The sequence below is a fragment of the Pantherophis guttatus genome, chromosome 4 (assembly GCF_059756535.1).
Source record: "Pantherophis guttatus breed Tessera chromosome 4, ASM5975653v1, whole genome shotgun sequence".
In the NCBI taxonomy this organism is placed as follows: domain Eukaryota; kingdom Metazoa; phylum Chordata; class Lepidosauria; order Squamata; family Colubridae; genus Pantherophis; species Pantherophis guttatus.
The window spans coordinates 151,136,817-151,150,080 of NC_142066.1; the positions used below are offsets into that span (position 1 = coordinate 151,136,817).

Sequence of the window (13,264 nt, forward strand, 5' to 3'; positions counted from 1 at the left end):
TTGGCAGAGTTAGCCTGCAATACTGCATTCTGACCACTGCGCCACCACTGCTCTTAGAGGTGATTGATTAGGAGATTTAATTGTTCTCGTTAGAGGAGAGGCAGGCATTTTCATGGAAGAAGCCTCTTCTTATAAACATCACCCCATTGGTCTCAAACCAATGATCCTTTATTTTTCTGTTCTTTTTTTTAAAAAAATATAGTTTACTCTTCATTGTCATGACCTCCTTGGAAGATAAGACAGTGATGTTGATGAAGCGTCATCCAATTTAAGAAAACAAGCCACTGCTCCATAAAACTCTTGGCAGGGAACTTTTAAGGACCTCTTAAAGGGATTTATCAAGAGCCTTGATAGTACAGTGGTTTAATGCACCCTGTTATTAACACAGCTGCCTGCAATTTCTGCTGGTTCGAATCTCTCCAAGGCTCAAGGTTGACTCAGCCTTCCATCCTTTCTAAGGTAGGTGAAATGAGGACCCAGTTTGTGGGGGCAATAAGCTGACTTTGTATAAATATACAAAAGTACGAAGGCTATTGCTTAACGCATTGTAAGCCGCCCTGAGTCTCCGGAGAAGGGCGGCATATAAATCAAATTTTAAATATATATATATATATATATATATATATATATATATATATATATATATATATATATATATATATATATATAGGCTGTAAAATGCATGATTGCAGATGAGTTGAGACTGTTCTTGGAAGATTCTGTAGGTAGATTTCAAGAGTGGTAGGCCAGTTAATTTTTTTTTAATGACTGCTTTGTAGATCCAGTCATGGGGATCTACAAAATGGGGATTATGTTCTTCAAATTGATCTGATGCTACCTCTAAATAGTAGGACGTAGTAGGACATTCAGTAGGATGTCTCCTGAACGTTAATTTTTGAAACTGATGTAATTTATATACAAGGGAAAATTGGAGGAGGAATTGTGTATTGGATATGTTTGCTGCCTTGAGTTATTTGTAAAAATAATAAAGATACAAATAAATAAATAAAATCCTGCTGATTATCGAATCTCCTGGTAGATCTTTCCCAAACTTCCAATATTTTCTTCATGTTTGAGGGCCGTATTAATTTGTCTTGTAATATGAAAGAACATCCTATTTGCAATCATATGATCAACTGAATTGCCTATTAGCTGCATTAATTATTAATCAGTTGAGTCTTTGGGGGAATTAAAGACGTTAAGGGCAACCTCATTAGATTGTTTCTCAGGGTAAACTACAAAATTATGTTTTGGTTTTGAACAAAATTTCAGTTTTTTGTTGCTTCTTAGACTGTTCATAAGACTTAGACTTGCTTAGAGTTTAGGCAAGACTTTGAATGATCTCAAAGGAAACCATATAGGCTTTTATGTGAACCTACCAGTTTAATCAGTTGTTACAGTAATGTGTGGCCCATTTGATTCTTGAAGCTGAACATAAAAAAGAAATCATGATACTGAAAACTAATCAATAATATATGTGAAAGAGGAAAATAAAACAATAACACTTCTATTCCCAACTCTATCAGAATTCTGGCAGACCTATGCAAAATTATACATAATTCAAAAAAGCTAGAAACAGAAAACTGAAAAAAAATTAAATTTTCATTTGCTGCAGCGAGTAGGAAATTGTGGTTTAGCTGAAGCATCATTCTAAGCATCAGCAGCGCAGTTTCGAGTTAAGTCAAAATGTAAAAATAAGCTCCATTAATAATCTTTTCATTTATAAAGGTAGCTTTTCCTCTATCACTATGAAAAAGTTGCTTACTTTTTGTTTTTTTGTAAATTACTAATAAGTTTTTCATTCTAGCAAATGAATGAGAAAGAAACTAAGATTTCTAATAGATTTGTAAGATCCATCTTTTTCTAAAGAGCTGAAGGCAGAATAAGGTCACAATAAGGTGTCCTCTCCTCCCATTTTTCCCCGGTAACAATATCCCTGTGAGGTAGGTTTGATATGAGAAAGAATCACTGGCCGAAAGCCATCCAGGCAGTGGTAGGATTCAAATAATTTAACAACCGGTTCTCTGCCCTAATGATTTCTTCCAACAACCAGTTCACCAAACTGCTCAGAAAGTTAACCAGTTCTCCCGAAGTGGTGCGAACTGGCTGAATCCAGGGGAATTTCTGTAGCTGAGGGTAGCCTAGACTCTGTGTCTCCTTTCTTCTGGTCCACTTGTTGCCCATCACCCCACTCTGGGACCCTTATTTATTAGGAATTTAATCCCACTTTTCCTCCAGAAACTCAAATCTTAGCCCCCCCCTTCCCATTTCCCCCCACAATAATTTTGGGATGTAGGTTGGGCTCAAAGGGTCTGCCCCAAATCATCCATTTTTGTAGCTGTGGCTGGAATTGAACCAGAATCTCCTTAATGCCAGTCCAATACTTTAGCCTCATGTTGTCTGAGGAATTCTGGGAGTTGAAGTCCACACATCTTAAAATTGTGAAATTCGAAAAAACCCTATGTTAAACTAAGTTCACACACTCAGTCACATCGTGGGAATTGTTATCTATGTGGCTAACCAATCCATGTGGTTATCCATGATGTGGCTAACTGAACTCTCCTGAGATCAAAGCAAAAGCCTATCATGGAACTATAGAATAGGAAGTGAGAGATCATCTAGTCTAACCCGCCCTCCTGTACAGAAAGTCGTAGATAGTTACTGTGAAAGAGGAAGGTTCCCTCTAGGCACACTTCCTCTTTGGTTAGCTTGGTTTTCATCAGGAGGGATGAAAAATGAGCCAAAATAAGATGGGGAAAGCCCTAAACTTAACCATGATGACAAGCACCCTGATTACTGCACAATGGATATTTCTGTCCATTTTTAAAGTAATTGTGCTGAGTTGGGAAAAAATACAACAACTGGGAAGAATGTAATAAGTACAGCCGTAACCCATGCATGCATGCAGGAAAGACCAAGTCAGCCATAACACGGGGACAGAATCACAGTTGGAAGGTGTCACTGATTGCAAAACAAAAGCTTCAGTTTCAGCCTTTTGATCATCTGCAGCTCCTGTTACTTGATTGGTGCTATTGGGGCTTTTGGAGACAGTATCTGGGGAAAGGACCACTCTGTTAAATTCACCAGGACATGGACATGGACATGAGCCAGTTTGGTCTGCTGGTTATGGTGCTGACTTAAAAATCAGAAGATGGTGAGTTGTAGTCCTACTTTAGGCATGAAAGCCAACTGAGTGATTTTGGGGCAATCACCAGGAGACTGTGTGTTCTAGTGCTGCCTTAGGCATGAAAACTAGATGGGTGATTTGGTGTCAATCACTAGAAGACTATGAGCTCTAGTCCCGCCATAGGCAAGAGACACATCTGGATAACTTTGGGCCAATCCCCAGTGGATGGTGAGTTTTATTCCTGCCTTAAGGTATTGAAAGCCAACTGAGTGGCTTTCTAGGTGACAGGGAGTTCTAGTCCTACTTTAGCTGGTTGGGTGACTTTCTCTCAGCCCAACCCCTTTCACAGGATTATTATTGTGGTGAAAATAGGAGGAGGAAAGAATATGATGCATATTCACCATCTTGAGTTATTTAGAAAAACACTAAAAGCTGAGTATGAATAAACAGTTAAGTAAAAATAAATAAATGGGCACTCATTTGCTGCCAGGGACACAGAAAGAAAACCATATTTGTTCCTCAACCTCAATCGACAGCAAAGCCATAAGACCAATAGATTCTCCTTAAGTGTAGCAATGGTGATTTTGCTGAATTGATCCCGTTTGCATCCATAAACAGATCTTGCTTTGGTGTCATTGGAGAACAAAGTCTCCTTCCAACTATTTAAAAAAAAAAAAAAAAAAACAGGCTTCTAACACAAACCTCTAAAAGTAGAGAGCTTTTCTTAATTTTTTCCCACTTTACGCTCTGCTCTTCTCCACCCTGAGAGAAAGGTTATCCTTTCTCTCAGGGTGATTCCCATTTCCCTCTCTTTCTAAAGTTAAAAGAGGAGCCTGCAGGATGTTCCTGAGCATATCTAAGCAGACTCAGGTTGCAGCTTCGTGCCCAGGGAACTCTCCTCGCTTCCCATCGGTATGCCCTGGCATCAGACCGATTGCTCTCCTCAGGGGGATTCAGAGGACACCCAGACACCGATTCCCATCTGTTGGGGGAGCAGCATCGTCACTTCCTGGACTTGAAAGCATTTTGATTTTTTTTTCTCTCCCTCTAGTTTACCCTATCCTCAGCCCCCACCCCCCCAAGAAGATTATTATTATTATTTTTTCTTAAGTGCATTTCTGTGGCTATTTCAACCCAAGGTGCAGGATTGTTCTGAATCGTAAGTAATGCATGAGTCATCGGTATTATGTTTTCCTGCCATAGGAAAAGCAGGCAAACTGCCTATGCCAGGGGAGACATCTATATTTTAGAATAAGGGGTTTTGAAAGAGAGAAAGAGAGATCAGACGTGGGAAAGGGGTAGTAATCCTTGTGTGTTTTGATGAAGTGGATGGTTTTTGTTTGGGTTACACGCCTAACTGGCACGGTGACGCTTTCCTTAATTACAGAAAATGAAAGGTTGCATGCATCATGGGTCTTACTCTGCTTGTTTGCCACCCATAACTCCCCCTCCCCTTTTTTACAACTAGAGCAAGAGGTCTGATAGGGGAGCTATGGGGAGAAGCAAAGAGAGCATGGAGTACTATCTGGATGAGACTATTTGGATGTTCTTTTAACCATCTGTTCTCTGCAGTAGCATTTGCCTCGCTCAGCTGAGCAAAAGCTGTCGGAGATTCCCAGCTAGTTGCTAGTTTGAGAAATATCTACCTAGCAATCTTACGTTCGGATCAGTTGGGAGTCTGGGAATTTGACTTTCAAACATTCGCGCAGAATAAGACAGAATAGAACTTCATGGCTTAGCAAAATTTGCAGGCTGGGTAAACTCAGCTGTGGCTGCACATTTGGTGCAGGCTAAAACTACATGGAGGACAAAACCAGCATCCTGTCCTAATGTTGGAGTGCTCTGGTGAAACCAGGGTTTGGGAGGGTGCTTGGTTTGGCCTCATACAGCTGTGACAGAAGTTCCTGCAGCCAAAAGCACACTTCACCTTTGAAGTTTTAGGTTTTTTTTTTTTGTAATGGTGATTGATGCTCAGATATGTCTCCTTCATACTTTCACTCACGTTTGGAAAACTTGCTGTAGTAGTGGTTTTTTTTTTTTTTATAGCATTACTTCAACTTTTTTTTTTTTAAATTTGATTTATATGCCGCCCTTCTCCGGAGACTCAGGGCGGCTTACAATGCGTTAAGCAATAGCCTTCATACTTTTGTATATTTTATACAAAGTCAGCTTATTGCCCCCACAAACTGGGTCCTCATTTCACCTACCTTAGAAAGGATGGAAGGCTGAGTCGACCTTGAGCCTTGGAGAGATTCGAACCAGCAGTAATTGCAGACAGCTGTGTTAATAACAGGGTGCTTAGACCACTGTACCATCAAGGCTCTCCAACTTTCTCTCTCCATTGGCCATTCTGAGTGGGTATTTTAATTACAGACCCTATATTACTTTTTCTATTGCTTTGTGGACTTGCTTCACTGGAGTGGGTGCCTGGAATTCTTCTTTTCTTCTTGGAAAAAAAGGATGAGAATTGGAGGGATAAGAGAGGCAGGAGAAGAGTAGGAAACCTCGGGGTTTGAACCTAGTTCTCTGGGGTGGGGGCACTGGATCAAACAGCTACTGTTAAGCAAGCTAATAGAAATAAGCTGGCCATGGCAAGATAGGTGACTTCAACTCTCAGAATTCCCCAGCCAGCCATCTCAGATGTTTTCTCCAACATCAACATCAAAGGCATTATCTTGCTTCGTCAGAGTCCAATTTTCATTTCCACAGAGTGTTACGGGGAATACCATGGCTTGTACGATTCTTATTTTTATAGATTATCATGGGATCTGAATATTTTTTCCAAGCTCTTCATGGCCCTCTACCAAGTACCAAGTGGCATATTTCTTGACTTGTTGTTTCTTTATTGTTGGTGGTTGATCCTACAAGGCAGAAGATCTTACCCTCTACTTCAATGTCTTCATTCTCTATTCTAAGGCTGATTGTTCTACCTGATGTCCTTAGTTTGGCCTTCTTTATATTTAATTCTAGTCTGATGTTTTCCACTGTGTTCTTTGGTGCTTAGTGCCAAGGCGTGCCGTTCTTGGAAGAACAAAGGGTGTGCCCATTTCTGAGAGGCGGCAGTGAAATTAAGATAGGAATTCATAGAAAGACTGCCTGCAGGTAAATCTAAATTACTTGAAAGACTTTAAAACTTTCTTCATTGGGTCAAGACAGATGATCTTGTTCTGCTATCACTTTTTTATCACGGATAATGCCACTACATCACTGTGGCTTTTAAAAAGAAACAGGATACATTCTGAGCTGATTCTGATGCTTGTCACAAACCAGATTTCATTAACGAAAAACAGGTCTCTGGAGCAAAGATAGCTTATTTCACTTAGTTCATTGGAGCCAGGCAGATAAACTTCTTATTCCCTTGCTCTGCTACAGGTTAATTTGAAGCCGCTTTGTATATGGCTGTGTTCCTCAACCTTGGCATCTTTAAGAGGTGTGGATTTCAACTCCCAGCCAGCTATTGAAGTTCAGACCTCTTAAAAATGCTAAGGTAGAGGAACATTGATATATAGGAAGCAACACTGCAGAATGGAGCATACCTATGACCTGGCATGCAAACTGCGCAATGTGTTTTGGCTTAATCTTGGTTTATAGACTACCTCCTGGAATTTGGAAGGATGGGAACATAGCTTTATGGATTCCTTGTCACAAGTTCTGATAACAACCTTGATTTAAAAATATCAGAAGATTATAAATCAGGAGCTGTCCAAGTTGGTACCCACATACTGGTTCTTCGTTTAGAGGCTGTATATGAACAGCAGGTGGCAGCACTTAAATGATCTAGGCCAGTGATGGCTAACCTTTTCTGGACCAAATGCCCGAATGCGCCCAAACCCCCAAAATGCAATGCGCACACAGCCACCGTGCATGCGCCCTGCATGTGCACGCCCCCTGCATGCGCGCACAGGTCCCTGCACACACCCCCATATGTTTGTGCCTCCCCCCGCATGTCCACAACCCCCTGTGCAGGCACGCACGGCCCCCCACATGCATATTGCTCTCTGCGCATGCACGGAGAGACCCGAAGATTAACTGGCTGGCGAAAGACATGTGCAGTGGAGCTGAACTGGGTGTCGGCTCGTGTGCCATTAGAGAGTGTGCTGAGTGCCACCTCTGGCACGTGTGCCCTAGGTTCACCATCATGGATCTAAGATGGCCAGGGGTGGGCAACTGTGGCCCTTTTACAACCTGTGGACTTCAACTCCCAGAATTCCTGAGACAACCAAGCAGGCTCAGGAATTCTGAGAGTTGAAATCCACAGGTCATAAAGGGGCCATATTTGTCCACCCCTGGTCTAGGCTGATAGCAAAAAAGCTAAATTGTTCATCTTGGAACATTTATTTTATTTTTTATTTTATTTCGAATTTATATACCGCACCTTCTCCCGAAGGACTCAGAGCGGTGTACAGCCAGATAAAAAACATACAATACAAACATTAAAAACAATTAAAAAGATATATATTAATTTGGCCCCAATTTAAAATAACAAACCAATTAAAAATATTTAAAAAATATGTTAAGCCAGCCCGGCTTGCTGAAAAAAGAAAGTTTTGAGGGCATGGCGGAAGGCGCTGAGGTCTTGGATTCTCCTTATCTCTGGGGGCAACTGATTCCAGAGGGTAGGTGCCCCCACAGAGAAGGCCCTCCCCCTGGGGGTCACCAGCCTACATTGTTTGGCTGATGGCACCCCGAGGAGGCCCTCTCTGTGGGAGCGCACGGGTCGATGGGAGGTTGTTGGTAGCAGCAGGCGGTCTCAAAGATAACTAGGTCCTATGCCATGGAGCGCTTTAAAGGTGGTAACCAACACCTTGAAGCGCACCCGGAAGACCACTAGGAAAGACCACATGCACCACTAGGAAATCCACATTTCCAGTTTAGAACAGGAAATAAAATTAAAAATCCCAAAAGGTAGGAACAAGCCACTTTTATACTGCGGCAATGAAAATAATAAATAAGTGTCCCTGTAGACAACAGGAGTCAAACTGACCTTAAAAGGGGTTCCCCCTTGAGATAACAATGGGAAAAAAGGCAATGAAGTCAGCAAATATTTTATTAGGACCCGAAGAAAGAATGTACAGTAAAATTTGGCAATAGGGGTGGGGGGGGAGATTTTATGTAGAAAAATGTATTTCTGGGCACCCTATCAGCCCATAAAAAAATGTGCCTCCCTCAAGTCATTATTGCAACATTTGTCATGCGTGGGTGAAATTAAAGCACCACAGGGAGGGGAAGGTGGATTTTGTTTGCTTTTGAAATGGAAATTATGTCTGCGCACACACACAGAGAGATGCATAATGGAGGAAAGTGACGGGATATGACTTTTTTCCAATTTGTTCTGCTGAGAAGCTTCCTTAGCCATCTGTGGACCCTGTTGGAGTCAGGCTGATAGTACCTGAGCATCCATAATCCGGCACAAGCAGTTCTTCTCAAAAAAATAAAATAAAAAGTTCTGCCGATGGTATAGGGAGAGGGAAGAAAAAGCTATGCTAGCCCAAAATAAGACTTCTGATGGTCTCGGAAGTTTTTGTTATTGAATTGAACTGAATACTTCATTTGGCTAAGCATGATTAGACTCATAAGGAATTTGTCTCTAGTGCAGAAGCTCTCAGTGTAGATGCAAAACAACAAAACAGTGATGATCATGCTAATAAGCGGCACATTGATTTTGGATCTTCAGCAATGCTGGACAGAACTGGCTGGAGGCAGCAGGAATTTTGAATGATCCAGGTATTATCTTTGTTTTCTTATATATGTCAGTCTTGGAAGTGTGTGTAGGAAATTGAGGCCTAACCAAATACGGGTGAATTACAACTCCCAGAATCCCTAATCATTGACCGTGTCTGGCTGGTGCAACCAGGAATTGTACACACACACGGAGTTGGAAACACATCAATTTCTGCTTTAAGATTCCAGAAATAATTTAGCAGGGCTGTGCTGATGGAAAGAGATGGGGCATGTGTTGAATCCAATGTGTAGGGTGGAATTTTGAAAAATGATCCAAAATCGATATGGATTGAAAAAACTTTAAACCCATTTAGTAAACAGACAGAGTCTGGAGAAAAGGTTTTACAATGCAGTAGCTACTGTTTAAAGCTCTAAGTTTATCCTCAGACGTGACTACAGCCTTTTTGGGGGGTGGGATGGGGGTGTTTTTAAAGATGCTAGCTGGAAAAGCATTCCCCTGTCTGTTAAACTGAGACTAGTATAATCTGGTAGAAGACCAGATTTCCAATTCAAGTACATGAAAGGTTAATATATCATCTCCATTCATTGGAATGTGCCTCTGATTGTATTGTTTCCTTTCTAATGGATGGATAATTCTATTTAACCCATTTGAGGACATTTCTAGAGATCCTGAACTCATAAATGAATATCCAAGGTTGAACTAATGAACTAAATGAATCTCCAGGCTTCCTTTTGGGGAAATGATTTATCTTGAGTCGGGCTATGATAAATTCCATCATGTGGGACTCTTGATCTTTGCTGGAAAAGAAATCTGTGATGGATTTCTCTGTGAATGTTTCCTTTTTCCTTTTGTTTTGGAACTTGAGGCCCGGAGGACTCATTGACCAAGTATTGACCATAAGTGATATTGTGACAACATGCAGCTGGGCAAAGATATTTTTTCCATTGCTGGTTTTGTTTCTGTATTACGAAGATTGGAGGCTTTGTGTTTTTTTAGAATGGATGCTAAATTATGCAGTGGATTGATGGTTATCTACTGGGAATTTCAGAAAGAGTATAATCCCAGGGATTTGTTTATTTATGTATTAGAAATAAGTGGAGATTTCTTAGAGCTTAAAGGCATTGGATGGGTTGTGGGTTTTTTCTTCCCTAGCCATTGCCAGAACCTTGTCTCTCCTCCAGGAAGAAATACTGTATATGGCATTTTTTAAATAGTAGTCCTTGACTTCCAAACACAATTGGGACCTGAACATTCATTGGGGAGTGATGGGATCATTAAATGCACCACATCTGTTGCACATCAGAGGTGGGTTTCAGCAGGTTCTGACCAGTTCTGGAGAACCGGTAGTAAAAATTCTGACTGGCCCCACCCCCATCTATTCTCTGCCTCCCAAGTCCCAGCTGATTGGGAGGAAATGGGGATTTTGCAGTAACCTTCCCCTGGAGTGGGGTGGGAATGGAGATTTTACAGTATCCTTCCCCTGCCATGCCCACCAAGCCGCACCCACAGAATCGGTAGTTGCAACCACTGTTGCACATGCATTCATTGTGAATACATGCAAGTTGCCAAGTGCCTAAATTTTGATCACCTAATTGCAGGGATGCTGTAACAATGCAAGAACTGATTGCAAATCACTTTTTCCAGCAACGTTGTAATTTTGAACCTTTGTTAGAAGGAATGGTCATGGGTCAAGGACTACCTGTAGAGGAATTGAGAAGTAGCTCTGAGCAATAGATGTTATGCTACAAATGTAAAGTCGATGGGAGTCAACCACAAACAGACAGTGGTTTGTTTCCCCTTTCCTTGCACAGTTCTGCATTGCTTATTTTTCTTAAGCATTTTTGGATAAACAAAATGAATCGCTTTGCTTACAAGACACCCAGAGAATTTCTGAATAAGTTTTGAAGCAGGTACAAGTTGATCTGACCAAATTACAAACTGATTTGGCTCAGTTTTTGCTTCTGGATGTTTGTCTTTTTAAGTAGTTTACAATCCCAGGATTTCCTTGTGGTCTTCCATCCAGTGACTTCCCAGAGACCTTTCTCCTAAGCTTCTGCTAATCCTACAGAAATTCCACTGTCATGATACCATTTTATGCTTTTAGCTCCCATTTCCAGGCGATTGGTTCGTCTGCTAGAAATTAGACTGAGAAATAAAAATTTTAGTGTCGTTATTCGTTTTTTTTCTCTGTGTGAAGTATCATGGTTGCTGAGCATCCCAGCACAGGATAAACGATTATTTCTGAGTAACCAAGACCAAAGCCTAATTATTTTTTCCCAGCCTTTCTAGCCTGGTCTGTGAAAACAGCAATCATCCTGTTGGTGTGACATAAAACAGATCGAACCTTTGAATACTATTTAGGGATTGAATGCCCTGTGATAATGAATAATAATAACAACAGCAATAAGAAGCCTGAAACTTTAATATCTTTGTACAAAGCCTGATCGCTTTCACGCCTGGGAATTATTGATGGCAATTAACCAAAAAGCATGTGGGAAGCCAGCAGTAAGAACAGCTGTTTCCTTCATTGCTGTGAGACAGAAGTGAAGCCATGAGGCTTGTTTGCACTTAGGAAACTGTGCATGGTGTTATCCTTTTCGTTTTCAAGGTATACTTTCCCACTGACTGAAACAGTTGAGGGACAGACAGGCTCATCCAGGCAACAGACAGGCTGAGAAATGGCTGTTTCATTTCCTAGATTTACATGCAGGGACCCACCCACCACGGCAAAAATCCAAAAACTCTGTTAGGCTCCATACTTCCATTTATTTATTAGATTTTTTTTTATAACCCAAGGTGGCAAATATACATAATATTCCTCCATTCTCCTATTATCCCCACATCAATAATCCTGTGAAATGGCGAGAAAGTGACTATTCAAAGGTCACTGAGCAGGCTTTCATAACTAAAATGGGACTAGAACTCAGTCTCCTGATGATTGGCTCAAATTTGTACAGCCACCTTTACTGACACTAAGACTAGAACTCACCATCTCCTGGTTTCCAGTACTGCTCCATCAAACTGCCTCTCATACTTCCAGCCCAGTTTCCTATTTTTAAAAACGCAAGACTTGTTTATAATTCCAACAACAGCAATACAAGGCTGCAGCAAACTCTCTGTTATTGCCAAGAATCCTGGATGTGTCCATAAATCAGCAGAAGTCAAGCTCCGCTGAAGGAGGGTTTTTTCTTCTTCTTTTTCTAGAAGATATATCGTTTTAAAAAATAAGTCATCTCAAGGCCTTCCGCAAGGGGTGCAATAGGAGCCTTGGTAGTACAGTGGTTTAATGCACCCTGTTATTAACACAGCTGCCTGCAACTTCTGCAGGTTCGAATCTTACCAGGCTCAAGGTTGACTCAGCCTTCCATCCTTTCTAAGGTAGGTTAAATGAGGACCCAGATTGTGGGGGCAATAAGCTGACTTTGTATAAATATACAAAAAGTATGAAGGCTATTGCTTAACGCATTGTAAGCCGCCCTGAGTCTCCGGAGAAGGGCGGCATATAAATAAATAATAAAAAAAAAAATTACAGAGCATTCCCCAGTCAATGAAGACCAGGACTTAACAAGGGAGAAGAAATCCCTCTCTAAACCCATTCTAAGATCAAAGGCAATTGAGAAGATTCCAGCTGTTTAGAGGAGCAGGTACAAAATGGGTGTCAAACTGCTGTAGGAAGTTAAAACCACCCCTCTCCTAGAAACTGAAATATTTTAGGAAATATTAAAAAGGCGGAATATTTCCCCTAAAAGGGAGGCAGAAAATCACACACACACCACCTTTGTCAATGGGCCATTAAGTCCTGGGCCAGTCCATTCTACATAACAAAGATCTACCTCCTTCAGGCAGAGCCATTTAATTGCCCTTCGTTGCATCACCCAGCAAGATTCAACCAAACTTAGCACACAGACAACCTACAAAGCTAGCCATGACCTCTGGCAGCAACCAATCAGGATACTCTTCCTGTGCCCCAGGAAGTTCAAAGCCAGAGAGGGTATAAAACCCAGGGACTCTCAGCATCTCTTCCCAAGATCTCCAAGGCATGTGATCCTGTCCATCAATAAACCTTCTTTCCAAGTAACTTCCATGAACCCAGTGTCTTTTTCCCCACTTGGAACTGAACCCAGAAGGACATTTCTTCCAACACTACCCAGGCACAAAGAGACGTTGTTAACTTTTATTGGCTGATGGAAAAGATGCTGTCCTCCTCAGCTTTTGTGTATAGATAATTCTTGGCTTAAAACCCCAAATGGAACCAAAATTTCTATCGCTAAGAATGTGTTTATGTGAGTCAAGCCTGATTTTACAACCTTTTTCGCTACGGTTGTTAAACAAATCACTGCAATCATTAAGCATATCTGGCTTTCCCCATGGACTTTGCTTGTGGGAAGCCAGCTGGAAGATTGCAAATGGCAACCACACGAGATCCCAGGGACGCTGCAACTATCATAAACACA

General features: G+C 41.3%; 1 protein-coding gene across 4 annotated transcripts in view; it reads left to right on the forward strand.

Annotated features, from left to right (window-relative positions):
* PRKAG2 (protein kinase AMP-activated non-catalytic subunit gamma 2) overlaps nucleotides 1-13,264 on the forward strand; it is a 238,371-nt gene that overhangs the window by 57,634 nt on the left and 167,473 nt on the right. Inside the window, exon 1 of one of the 4 annotated variants that reach the window (XM_060683395.2) lies at nucleotides 8,572-8,851. The exons of the other annotated variants lie outside the window; for them this stretch is intronic. Within the exon in view, the coding sequence (XP_060539378.1) occupies nucleotides 8,843-8,851 (9 nt within the window). The 5' untranslated portion in view covers nucleotides 8,572-8,842. Of the gene's footprint in view, nucleotides 1-8,571; nucleotides 8,852-13,264 lie in introns of those variants that run through there. 4 annotated transcript variants of the gene reach the window in all.